We start from the raw sequence: 12,997 nt of genomic DNA on the forward strand, positions 1-12,997 counted from the left end.
TCATTAAGGATTGTGCAGTCTATCATAGGCACTAGGTTTTCCAGTGAGTGCCTGATGTTACAAAAGGGTGTTTCACTGCTGGCTGTGGCTGTGTGGAGAATACAGTGGTGATGAGCAATGCAGCACCTTTCAGTCCTCTGCAGGATCTATGTTGCTTCCAGGCCCAGGCTCAAGGGTGACAATACACAAGGCCAGTGCAAATTTCACATCTCCCTATAAATAAAACTTCCAGCCAGTTCCCGTGGCAGTAGGAGGGAGAGTCTGAACAATTCCACCTGCAGGCAGCGACTCTGCCTCATTCCCAAACACAAACAGCTTAGGGCTGGAGACTTAACAGAGCTGGGATACCCAACAGAGAGGAGTGCCAGAGGTGAATGGGTGAACATGGCCCAGTCATTTTGTACCGAAAAGATGCCACTTGTCTGAGGTTCTTTTTATGGCCCTGTAGATTCTGCTCCAGTTTCTCACCCAATGGCTTTTGTGGCAGCTGCCTTTTAAACATACTCTCTCAGCCAGAGGGCGGCTCTGTGTGCATGTGGACCACTAGGAAGGAGAGAATGATGCTTTGAAACACTGCTAAGGTGTTAGAGGTGGAGTTATGCTGCTAGCATGAAAGGAGGATGGATGTAGATTTTCAGGAAACACTGTGGCTACAGATAATTATCTATGCACATGCCACAGCTCAGGCAGCCTGGGCTACTGTGGCCTGCACTGCTGAGCTGGAACTGTTCACATCCTCAGCACATCTCTGGAGGTCTGCAGGGTGGCGTTAGTGCTGCAGGCTATCACAGCCTAGACCCGGGCAGCCCTTGCTGCTGCAGCCCTTGGCTCAGGGGACAGCCCTCTGCACCTCCCCTGCCTGTCAATGGGAGGCCTAAACCCTGCAGGTGTTGATGGAAGGTCACCAGAGACCCTGGCCAGCGCTCAGACACTTCCTAACAGACTCAACAGAGCATATATACAACAAGTTACAAAAACTACTAGACCACCCGGATTACCTCAATTGTACTAGAGCATTATTAATTCTATTTTTAACCAAAAGAAAGATAGCTCTACCGAAGTAGAGCCTCAAAAAATTTCTCGACACTCGTGCCTGTTCCTCTCCACGGAAATCTTTAGTAAAAGGCGAAAGATTTATACGATCTGAAGAGAAACCAGAGTATACCGACTTCGGCCGGCCCCGACACACCCACCGTCTGCTCCACACCCCCGAAGTGAGGGCGACCCCGACCCACCATCACTCCCGGCCCCGCATCCCCCCCCGGGCCGACCCCGCGGGCCGCGCACACCGGGAGCGCCCCCCGGGCCCGGGGGGGGGCGGCGGCCGCAGGGCCGGACAGCGGCGGGGCCGCGGGGCACTCTGGGTATGCAAATCAGCCCGAGCGGAGCGCGGCCGGGAGCGGGAGGGGCGGGGCCGCGGGTGGGCGGGGCAGGCCGGGTGTGCTGACAGCGCTGCGGGGCACATCCCTATTCCCGCGGCCCGAACCGCCAGGGGAGCGCTTGTATTCCCCACTGCCCCCCCGCAATTCATTACCAACAGCCCACCCCGAAGAACGCTCAGCATTCGTCCTGTCTTTAACCATAAATGGTTAGCTCCACCGCAATGGAGCCACAAAAATTTTCTTATGACTCGTACTTGTTCCTCTCTACGGAAATCTTTAGTAGAAGGCGAAATATTTATGCGCTCTGAAGAGAAACCAGAGTATGGCCCTGCTCAGCCCCGCACATACGCGCTCCCCGCTGCTGCCCCACAGGGCACGGCAATCCTCGCTCAATCCCGTTCCCCGCTTCCCGCTCCCTCCGCCGCCTCTCCCGCCTGGGCACCCGCCCCTCGCCGGTACCGCGGGCTGGGAGAGGCGGCGCTCGGCGGGGCCGTCCCGGGTGTGCCGAGCGGAGGAGGCGGCCCGGTGCTTTCTGCCCTCCTGCGGGGCGGCTGGGGACACGGCTGCGGGAGGAGACAATGACCCCGCGGCGCTCGGGGCCGGCCGCATCCCCGGCACGGGCAGCACCGCGCGGAGGCAAAGTCGGCTCTGAGCAAGGCCCCCTTTGGTGGAGCGTGCCAGCGGGAGGGCTCGCAGAGGGGCCTCCGAATGGAGCTGGGCTCGGGTGGGCGCCGACAGCCCCTTGTCTGTCCCCTGTGCGGGGCTGGGCTGCCCGGGACTGCCGGCCGGGTCTGCAGCTGTCGCTCCTCCCGCACCGCCGGCAATGCAGCTGCTCCGCTGCCTCCCCCGGGCCGGGAGGAGGGTTTGCCCCGGCCCTGCCCCGCCCCGTCACGCGTGTGCTCTGCCCGGAGCAGGGCAGGGATGTGCCCGGCCCGGGGGGACAGGGCGGGGCGGACAGAGCCGTGGATCCACGGTCGGTACTGCCGGGAGCCCGGCCGGAACAAACCCCGGCTCTGCTCCGGAACACTGGAACGTGTACGAGACCGGAAATACAGTCTTTTATAAGAGACTACTGATTCGTTCTATTTTTAACCGTATAAGGGATAGCTCCACCGAAATGGAGCCTCAAAAAATTTCTCGACACTCGTGCCTGTTCCTCTCCACGGAAATCTTTAGTAAAAGGCGAAAGATTTATACGATCTGAAGAGAAACCAGAGTATGCGCCCAGATCGCTCTCGGCAGGTACCGGTCGATGGCTGTCCCCACCCAGAATACAGCGACATCCCTTCTCCCCAGGCTCGCCCCTCTGCTGCCCCGTCCCGTTCCCCGGTACCGGACAGAGCTGGGCCCTGCACCGGACCGGCGGTTCCGGGGAATCTCGGCCCGAATCTCCCCGTGTGTGCGGCACCGCCGCGCGGTGCACCCTGGGTATGCAAATTACCCTGAACGCCAGTGGCGCGCCCGGCCCCGCCCCGCCCCGGGTCGGTCACAGCCAGGCGGGATCGCGGCTCCGGGGACGCTCCACCTACAGCTCCTGTGCCCGCCCTTCGCCCCCGGCACGCTTGCCCAGCCCGGCCCCACACCGCCCAGTGTGGGTCAGACAGATCCTACCTTTGTACCGGGCCTCCGGGTGCACTGAACACAGCACACTCAGCATGAGCTCCATAAGCACACAGGGCACGTCTCCCATCGTATCCCGGGGGGGAAAGGGCAGAGTGATGGGGACAGTCTTCACACAGCCCTGCAGGGTGTTCTCTTCAGGCAGTAGGGCTGTACAGCACAGCCACAATGCCAAGGAGACAGGCACAGTTCAGTCCTTGCCGGAGTAGGGATGGACGGATGGACATGTGGTAACACTGCCCATTGCCCCCAGCAAAGCCCACTCCTCACCTGCATGGCCCTGAGTGTCTGCAGAGCCCCGGGATGGGTCTGGCAGAGACACACAACAGCTCGGCTTGGAGGTCTTGGGAATCTTGGCTCTGGTGTTTGGGATTGCTGTGGCCCAAAGAGTCCAGCAGAACCTGTGTGTCTTTTTGACCTTCTGCTGAGTTTGAGGCATTTAAGAACTTGGTCAGGGTTTGCACCCTTGTGCAGAGAAAGAGATGCCAGCTTGTATGCCTGGATGAGTCTGGATCAGCAGTCTCAGCTGTTTCAGTGTCACTCTGGGAGAACCCAGTACCACATCCCACTTGAAGTGTGGCTCAAACAGCCAGGACATTTCCCTGTCCTTGTCAGGAGCTACAACTAAAAAACCAGTTAGCAAAATTGTCAGCTGGAGTAAGTGGCCAAGGAAGGCTCTTCTGCAGGCATTTACAGAAACAGAATCTGGCACTGGCATACCAGCAGAGTTGCTACAGATCCCACTACTGAGCCTGCTGCTTTGTCTCTTTTGGAGGAAGCTGTGACAGCATGTATCACCCCACGGCCTCTAAAAATGTCCTCTGAACTACAGAACTAGCAGGGTTTGGCTTCCACTACCCAGGAGGAAAAACAGGAAAAATGTTATAATACTTTTAAAAGACACAAGCTACAAAACTCTCCCATCCCAGGGAGGAACTCTGGGAAAGTTTGCAGTAGGTGAATGCTGCAGGTAAGGATGGAAACTGTTTTGTGGTTTTAACAGGAGAAAGTGGAACCAGCAAGGCAGCAATATTGCACCAAAATGACTGTGAAGAAAGTGAGCTTGTTAAAAAATAGAGGGGATGAAATACAACCTCTCAACAATAGCTGGGACTCTGAACTCCTTCCATCCAGAGCAGCACTGCTGGATCTGCCATCAGCAGGCAGAGGGAAGGGAATGGCTCAGTGCAGCAAGCAGCTCCAGGGGCCAGAGGTCACGAGGAACATCCTTGCCTGAATCAGGACAAAGCACAATGGACAGGCTGCGTACCACAGCTTTCACGAATGGGCTCCTTATACGCCCTGCCAGTGTCTCCAGTAAGCAACAACAGCTTTACAGACTCTCTTTTGTCCTCTTCTTTCACGTGGTTCAGCCCCAGTATTTCCAGAGGAGTCCAGGCACCTCCGATCTCCAGAAATTCAGTAAGGTAACTGTGGCTGCAAGGCTGCAAGAATAAGGGGAACAAGGCCAGAATTGTCACTTGCCTTGGAGCCCATCTTCCTCTGCCAGCATGCCATATCTTGGGAGCCGTCACCTCACATCTCACTGCAGTGGCTAGAGGGCTGAACTGGGTGCTGTCTCTGCAGAAGAACATGGACCATCCTCTTACAGGCAGGCAGAGGCAGCACACTCATCCTAATGTGAGAAAAAACACTAAGTCTTGGTCCCGTGAGATGGGTTACATGGTTTTCCCTTCAGTTCCATCTTTTGATAGCCAGGTTGTTTCTTAAACCTGCAGAATGTGGCTGGATGTGGATGTCTCTGTAAAAAAGCTTATTCTTTAAAGAAATTTTCAGTAGAGAACTTGTCCATACTCTCCATCTCACTACCACACAGCACCTCCAGCTGTTTAAGGAAACAGATTCATCATCCTGAGCCACACTGTTAGGTGAGCCAGAAACAAGCTGGCTCCCTGGAACTCCAGCTCAAGCTCTGGTTCTGCCTTGCTTTTAATGGAGCTGTTCAGGACACAACTTTGAGCAACTTTGTGGGCACTATCTCATTCCTGCAAGAAAACCATGATGGCTTAATGGCTTCCTGCTCTTTGTCAGATGTCATGATCTCTTCTACTTAGAGAAAAATGAGAAAGAAGTTTAAAAATGTCTGTGAAAAAAGACTGTGCTAATGAATTACCACTATCGCATTTAAAAACTCTGGCAAATAATATTAAAGCACTTAGTAACCATTTAATCTCATTTTCTTTTATACTCATTTCATAGATAGGAAAATGGCAAAAAGAGAGTTCCTGATATGTCTGAAGCTGCACAATGAATCTCTGACAGACTTGAGATTATTTTCCTGGGCAGGTGGTTTCACCACAGTGGCTCTCTACTCTGCTCTGCTAATAAAGTCATTTTGATGTTACCCATTACCCCAGTCCTGTTTCTCACTAGCCTCATGATATGAACACTGCATCTCATATCTGACCTGCCAGGGAATAAATAGAGTGAAATGAGAGCAGAAATAGGTATGGATTTATGGGGAGTGACAGGGTCAAGGGGGCTATAAATGCCTGTTAGCACAGCAGCACAGCCCTCACTCACGTGCTGGAACAACAGCCATTTGGACTGGGCCCACATCCACCCCAGGAACACGTGCCTGGCCTTGCAGTGGGAAAAGGCTTTGGCATCCTTTAGCATGACAGATATTTGCTCCATCTTTTCCCTATCTAATTTTCCTGGCATGATGTTACACAATCTAAGAAAAGCTAAAATGATTAAGAGTTATAAGCAAGAAGACAGAAGCTCCAGAAACATCCTTTGTCTGCAATTTCTTCTATTTCTTCACACAGTTGTTAAATAGAGAAATCTACATTTTTCCAAGTGTCTTTGTCACACTTTTGGCTCAGTATGATATTCCCTAGTGCAGCTTGACAAATGTGAAGGTGCACTTAGTAAGGGAGATGGAATGTCAGGGACTAAGCTCTCCATGGCAATCCCACAGCCATGCATGCCTTTGGCTGGAGGACACTGACCAGTCTCAAGGAGCCTTGCTGTTAAACACCAGGATCTGTGCCCACACAAACATGCAGAAAGAGGGATAAGGTCACAAACAGTGGCATTAACACAGGTGCCTTGTCCTCCATCAAGCTGTATCAATGTGCCTAAAGATAAGAGAGGAATTCACACCTTGTCTAATGCACTTCTTGGACTACTTACCTAACAAAAGCACCATTTTAGGTTTTATTTAAGTGTGGTTTATTGAGAAAAAGAGTTAAAATGACATAAAATCTTTGTGTTTCAGAATAAGAAGTTTCTTTCAATGTAATACAAATCATCAAGATAACCAATTTTCTATCTACAAAGTTCCTAAGCCCTTTCTCCTAGTATTTGGAGCAAAATTTCAAATCAGTTCCAAAATATCCCCAAGATAACTGTTCAAAAGTAACTTTCTACTCCTATTATCTGAACCAGACTGAAAACAATGACTAAGACGTGAACATGTATCTCAGTGCCTAAAAACAAACAAGTAAAGTCTTCAAAAAACTACCTAAGAAGCAGTGCTTGAGAATTAAGATGAGATGAAATTTCATTTGGGAATTAACGGTCTGTGTTCTGTAAGGCATCTGTGTCCTTGGCAGGGCGTTTTCAGGACCTCCTTTGCAGGGAAGCAGGTTTAAAATAAATCCATTTTCCCAAAATAGTTGTGATTGAAAATGTTATTAGCCATAACAAATGTTAGTGCTGACAGGAGAATGGCCTGTTAGGGGCCTCTGCTGAAACAGTCAAGTGAAAGTCATATTTCACATTATTGCAAGCATTTTCCTGTGATTTACAGAATATTTGTGAAACGTTACTTACAAGGCATATGATTGATATTGAGAGAACAGCTCGTGTGTAGGGGGAATCTGTATTTCACAGAGACTGTTTGCCTGAAATTTACAGTCCCATAAAGTGCTCCTCTGTCCTCAACAGAGATCTAGTTAAAAGAACTTTACAGTCTGAAACATCCCAAAATTGATTCTAAATTAACGTTTCCATATTTATGTTTAAGATGCTGGTGGTGTAATGCTCTCCCTTTTTTATTATAAAGCTGCAGTAACCCCACTCCCTCCCCCCCGCCCCCCCCCCCTACTCAGAAATACCAGCTCCAGCCTCTGGCTGTGAGGATTTTAGTGATACAAAGGGCTTGCATATGAATCAATCGGGGAAAAAAAAAAAAAAAAAAAAAAAAAAGTTTGAAATAATGATGACATGGCTTTAGAGGATACAGTGCTTACAGTGCTGTCTGTCTCTGGCTGTTGTAATAACAGCATTTGCTGACACAGGAGTCTTTAAACCAGCCTTGCAAAGTACCCTGAAAATGTACATTAATGTTTTTATTATGACCATTTTACATATGGGAACATACAGACACAGGGAAGTTAAATGACTTGCCTGAGTCGTTTGTCAGTGTAATCAGCATGTACTCAGCACTGTACATCAGTATGTAACCCCTGGTCGTTGGCTTCAAACTCTGCTGGGCTGCCACCCAGTCCACTGGACCTAATAATCAAAACAAGGCTGGGTCAGGGCAAGGCTTTATTCCTGCCAAGAAAAAAAACCTGGTGATTTAGGAACTGGCTCTGGCAATTCAGCAGCTCTTTACATCTGCTAAATCATCAGATTGAGATCAAAAGGCAGACTGGTGCTGCTTCAGCCTCAGGCCGAGCATGAGGTGCCAGGGAATGTTAGCCTTGGACTCATGGAAGGACAGAGTGGCAGTGGTTTGGTGTTACTTTTGCATCTTGCATCATGAATGTTGTGCCCAGCCTCAGGCAGAACTTAGGGCTTGTTTCCCTGGCAGGTTTCACCCTTTCCTGGCACACCTCAAGCCCTCCCACGCACAGTGCACTTTCCTCAGTGTACCCCAACATGCCCAGCCCTCAACCCACAGTCCCGCCGGCCCCTCTCTCACCTGCATGTCCTGACTCCCAGCCCCTCTGCTAAGACAGCCACAGCCCCAAACCCACCCCAGCACTGCCTCAGCCCCAGGCAGCCCCTGCACTGCCCCCTTGCCTCCATCCCAGCCCTGCCCCGTCTGATCCTGCCCCAGACCACCATCCCCCAGGCCCTGTGCTCTCTCACACCCCAAACCCCACTCCAGGCCCTACAGTCCCTGACACATTCCCTGACCCGTGTGCCCAGCCTCTCCTGACCCAAACACCCAGACCAGGGCCAACAACTCCTCTCGACTGATGGAACACTGTGGACGGCAGGGAGAGGGAACTCTGCAGACCTGAGACACTCTGAGAACACGTGGTTTTATTGCAAAAGTCATGGGTAAAAAGGGTTTTGCCTTCAGCCACCAGCCTTGGCTGAAGGGAGGCCCCAAAAAGAGAGGGAGAGAGAGAGCAGGAGGGTAAGAGGTGAAAGAGATAAGTGAGGTGGCAGGGGTAAGGGAGATGAGTGAGGAAAGGTAAGGGAGGTGAGGTAAGAGAAGTGGACCAGGTAAGAGAAGTAAGGTAAGAGAGCAAGGACCTTGTAACAATACATTATAGCTCCTTTTGTGTTGACTATTCTAATTTACAGTGACCAACCAGCGCAATATACAAAACCTACAGACTTTGCATACAGCCTATGAGAACTACTGTATTACCGTATCATCCTATATTCCAAACTCTAAAGACTACTTTTCTTATCTACCTTTTCCCGGATACCTTAGTTGGGGTACACCCTGGGTCCCTTGGTGTCCCTTTGTTTGTTATCACTCCACCCATCTTCTAGCTAATCACAGTCTTCCTGCCTGCCATGCCTACATCTCAAAGCTGGCGTTCATTTCTATTTCACTCACAGGTTTTATATTTTCAGTATTTCTTGCCAGGCAATCATATTTGTAATTTTTTCCTGTCCCATCTTTTCCAACACTCGACCTTCAGGCCCGCCGTATTCCCGGCCCCCCTGACCGCAATCCCCACTCCAGGCCCTACCATTCCCCTCATCCCGGCCCCGCCTCAGCGCCCACTCCCGCGCCCCGAGGGGCGGTTACCCCGCACAATGACTGACAAGCGGCTGAACCAATCGCTGCCCGACTTTCTCCCCCTGCCCAATGAGTGACTAGTGGGCGGGGCGCTGATCTGGTGCTAAGGGCGCGTTGCTAAGGAAGTGGGAGGCGGCTAGAGGGCGGGGCGGGCGGTGAGGCGGGGTGGGCGCTTTCCCCTCCCATTGGCTGCGGGGAGGGAGGTGGGCGGAGCTTCCGGGCGGACGGCGGCGGCGGCCGGTGCGCGGAGTGCGGCCATGGGCACCCGCGGGCTGAGGGCGGCCGTGGTGGAGCTGGAGCCGGGACAGGCCCGCGGTGCGGAGGCGAGCGGGACCGGGGACACCACTGACGGCAGGGATTGGGGAGCTCTGCGGGCGGAGAAGTGAGGAGCGGGCTGGGGAGGAAGAGCCGCGGGGCATCGGTGCTGTAGCAGGTGTCTGGCAATCTCTGGAGGACAGGGCAGGACGCTTCCCTTTTCCCCTGGAAATGGCAGCAGGTGCTGCTGTCTCGCTGGGAGGCGGGAGGAGAGGCCTCACCCCCCGTAGGGATCGGTTCGGTGCCGGCTTTGCGGCACTGGGGAGCGGTGGGAAGTGCAGGGGTGAAGCTGAAGCTGTGCTGGGCACGCCCACGGCCTGAAACCGCCGTCAGGCAATTCTCGTAACTGACCGAGAAGTCAGGCCTATCCTTGCTTCACCATCGCATTTAAACTGCACTAACCGACAAGCTGCTCTGAGTTCTGAGTCGGGTAGACTGGAGGGCAGTTCTGTAACACCTGTGATTTGTTTCAGAAGGCAGTGCAGACAGAGAGCCTGCCGAGGGCCAGCCCGTGGTGATCCTCCTCGGCTGGGCCGGCTGCCAGGACAAATACCTGGCCAAGTACAGTGCAATCTACAGCCAGAAGGTGAGCAGCCTGTCTGTATTTTCATCACACTGTCATACTGTGAAACTGCCTTATTTCTGCATGTTGGTAAAGTCTCTCTGAAGCCTCTCTGAGTCTCAGTCGTGGGCAGTGAGTGAGAGTTCTCCTGTCATTGAAAGGTCCTTGTCTCTCACAGCCCGGGCAGTGTTATCTAACAGCTGCTGATGTCACCTTTGTGTGTGCAGCTAAGACAGATATACTTCCTCGGAGAATTTTTCAGCTGCTGTGTGACTCACTGAAGTATCTTAAGGCTTTTAAAGTTGTGAGATTATTCAGGAATGACATGAACTGTGCTTGTTTTCCAAGCAGGTAAATGTGCAGGGAAAGATTCTGTGTTTACTGCTTGCTGTTAGGCCACAGCACTGATGTGGTGAGGCTAGAGTGGGAACTGACAGAACACATCAGCATCTGTTGTGCCTTTGGCTCTTCCTGTGAAAATGATTCATCTACATTTTGTAAGCCAAAATAATTTTACCCTGTCTTTGAAACAGGCATCCTGTGATAATCATAGCTGCCCACTAGGAATTCCTTGTGTTTGAACTAGAGAGATCTGTCCTACTGCCAGTTCCCTAAGTTATGATGTTGTCCTTTCTAATACTTTATTTTACTGGAATGACCCCAGCTTGTAGCATGGGCGATCCAGTGAAACATCAGATTTTTTTTTCTTGGTCAGCATACAAAGAATCTTGTATTTTTCCAAATCTGTTCCAACTGTATGTGGTAAAGTTTGTACATTAACAAGTCTATTGTTAATGTGTAATCCAGTGCAGGAGTCATTAATTGGGAATTAGTTGTTAAGTGGCTTTACGATGCTGCTGAGCGGATGAGGAGCACGTTACAGGGCAGCATGACAATGTCTTGGAAAATACTTTTCTCTCAGAAAGATCATAGAAATGGGAGAGGATGGGTTTTCTTAGCTCACTAAGAGGAAGTGGCTGTAACCATGGCAAGATGGTAGAGAAGGCTTCAATTTGAGAACTTGCTATCCTCTTCTTTCTTGTCCACTGTTTAGGGAGCTCTGGGTGGTGTTTTGGTGACTTTGCTTTGTGCTTGTCAGTGTGAAATGTCAGTGGTCTCAGGTGATAGAAAAGGTATAAAGCATTTATAAATGTAGTTCAATCTTCTCTATTTTGAAACTCCTCCAAGATCCTGTTTCCAAATCTGTATCTAAATGTAAGGACTTAAGTGTGAAGGCAGTTGCTCAGGAGTTCTGAGTCCTTCAGCCAGAGCTCTTTTTCTGGAGTGTTTCAGGAAGGTCTACAAAAATCATGTCAGTGTTGGTTGGTGGTGAGTCTTAGAGACTGTGAACAAGTGCACCCAAGGAGAGGAGGATGTTCCTCTTTCTTCATAAATTTGCTTCAGTGTGGTGAGCTGGATGTGCCAGAGCAGGCTCCTCTTACCAAAACGGCTGATACTGAAGGTCTGTGAAATCAGGGATATGGTTTTCTCCTCCTGGTGAGGATTAACAACCCTAAAAATGGGTGGCAGTGTCCTCAGAGGTTGTGCCAGTTAGCACAAGATTTGAAAGGATTTCAGACATGACCGAAGCCAGGCCTCTCCCACTGCAGAGGCCTTTTCATAATACTGTCTGCTATTATGATTAATGTAATCTGTACTTGTGTCAGTGCCTTGCTGCTGACACTAAAGACTTTCTTCTGGCCCTGGGGTTTCTGTTGGAAACCTGTCCCAGATTTTCATGTTTTTTGTACTGCTGCTTGCCTACTCTCTGTAATTTGCAGCACAGCTTAAATGTGTGTGGGATCTCTTTCTGTTTTCTTAGGGATGCACGGTCATCCGTTACACAGCTCCATGGAGGATGATATTCTTCTCTGAGACCTTTGGCATCAGATCCCTGCAGACCCCAGCCAGGCAACTCCTTGAGCTGCTCTTTGACTACCGTGTTGAAAACAGGCCGGTAATTTTCCATGTTTTCAGCAATGGTGGTGCCATGCTGTACCGTTACATCATCGAGGCGCTCCACACCCACAAACCGTTTAAGAACCTCCGAGTAGCTGGCACCATTTTTGATAGCGCTCCTGGCAGAAGAAACCTGGGAGGAGGCCTCCGTGCCCTGGCAACTATCTTGGTCTCCATGAACGTGCTGCTCAAGTATTTCCTGCTGTTCACCTTCGCCAGCACGGCCGTCGTGCTGCGGATCCTGCTGTACCCCCTGACCCGTTTCATCCACGAGAGCCATTTTGACGCCCTGCTGAAAGCGCCCTCACGCTGGCCCGAGCTCTACCTCTACTCCCAGGCTGATCTCATCATCAAGGCCAGCGAGATTCAGCTCATGGCCGACGCCCGGCAGCGGCTCGGTGTTCCTGTGAAAGCTGTGGACTTCTCAGATTCACCTCATGTCAGCCACATGCGGGTGTACCCCACCTACTACTGCAGCCTCTGCACGACTTTCCTGTCTGACTGTGTGGGGGGATCAGCTCCTTAGGGCTCTAACGACCTTCAGTGTTTGCCTCTGCTTGCTCAACTCCTATGGGAAATGTCACCCCCTTTGCTTTTGTGTCTTTGAAGCGAGGAAAGCAGAGGTTTCTTGTTTGTTTTGTTTGTTTTTTTGCCCTACTGTCTACAAGGCTGAAAGCTGCCAGCCTGGCCTTTGGACCAGCCACGTTACAGGAGAAAGTAGATATGGATTTATTTAAAGTCCTGAAGGTGAAATCCTGTCCTGGTTCATGTTGATTGATGTGCTTTACTGAGGTGTCACAGACCAGAGTCTCACACTGAGTATTATTTGTTTCTTCCTGTCTCTTCTTGTTCTCTGCTTTCCATGTTGTCTCCTGGTCCCCAATGTCCGTGTTCTGTTGGTTGCTTGTACTAATTTTACAATACAGCTCTTCCATGTCTTCGTTGTTTTTTTTTTTTTTTTTTTTTTTTTTTCTTTTCTTTCTCTCTGCCATTTCTTTTATCTTGCAATGAGCAAACAGAGCCAAGTCTGCAGGGCTTTTTGCTTTTCTCAGTGCATTCCAGCTCTTGTTGTACTCTCCTTGCTGGAGATCAGGCCCTGAAACCAAGTGTAAGACTGGGAAAAGGTGTGTGTAGGGCAGTATGACCAGACTGTCATCTGGTTCCTATAAACAGCTGAGATAAAACAGTCAAAGCTCTCTG

General features: G+C 50.9%; 2 protein-coding genes across 4 annotated transcripts; one reads left to right on the plus strand and one right to left on the minus strand.

Annotated features, from left to right (window-relative positions):
* Positions 1–3,650: 3,650 nt before the first annotated feature.
* Positions 3,651–5,061, minus strand: ARMH1 (armadillo like helical domain containing 1; the record flags this gene model as incomplete). The annotated part of the gene is given in 5 exon segments (XM_083867047.1): positions 3,651–3,682; positions 4,273–4,439; positions 4,863–5,002; positions 5,006–5,028; positions 5,031–5,061. Coding segments are annotated over 5 exon segments (393 nt in total).
* A 4,130-nt stretch (positions 5,062–9,191) lies between these two features.
* On the plus strand, positions 9,192–12,550 carry TMEM53 (transmembrane protein 53; the record flags this gene model as incomplete). Of its 3 annotated transcripts, none has more annotated exons than XM_083867296.1 (3): positions 9,192–9,276; positions 9,753–9,862; positions 11,661–12,550. In XM_083867296.1, the coding sequence occupies 3 exons, from the start codon at positions 9,219–9,221 to the stop codon at positions 12,321–12,323; spliced, it is 831 nt and encodes a 276-aa protein (XP_083723422.1). In that variant the 3' UTR covers positions 12,324–12,550. The 3 variants fall into 3 exon arrangements, with proteins under 3 accessions (XP_083723422.1, XP_083723421.1, XP_083723423.1); XM_083867295.1 differs by having other exon boundaries at positions 9,219–9,276; positions 9,750–9,862; XM_083867297.1 differs by lacking the exon at positions 9,192–9,276 and adding an exon at positions 9,433–9,457.
* Positions 12,551–12,997: the final 447 nt, after the last annotated feature.

Source organism: Zosterops lateralis (genome assembly GCF_965231275.1).
Source record: "Zosterops lateralis genome assembly, chromosome: 9".
NCBI classification, from domain to species: Eukaryota; Metazoa; Chordata; class Aves; order Passeriformes; family Zosteropidae; genus Zosterops; species Zosterops lateralis.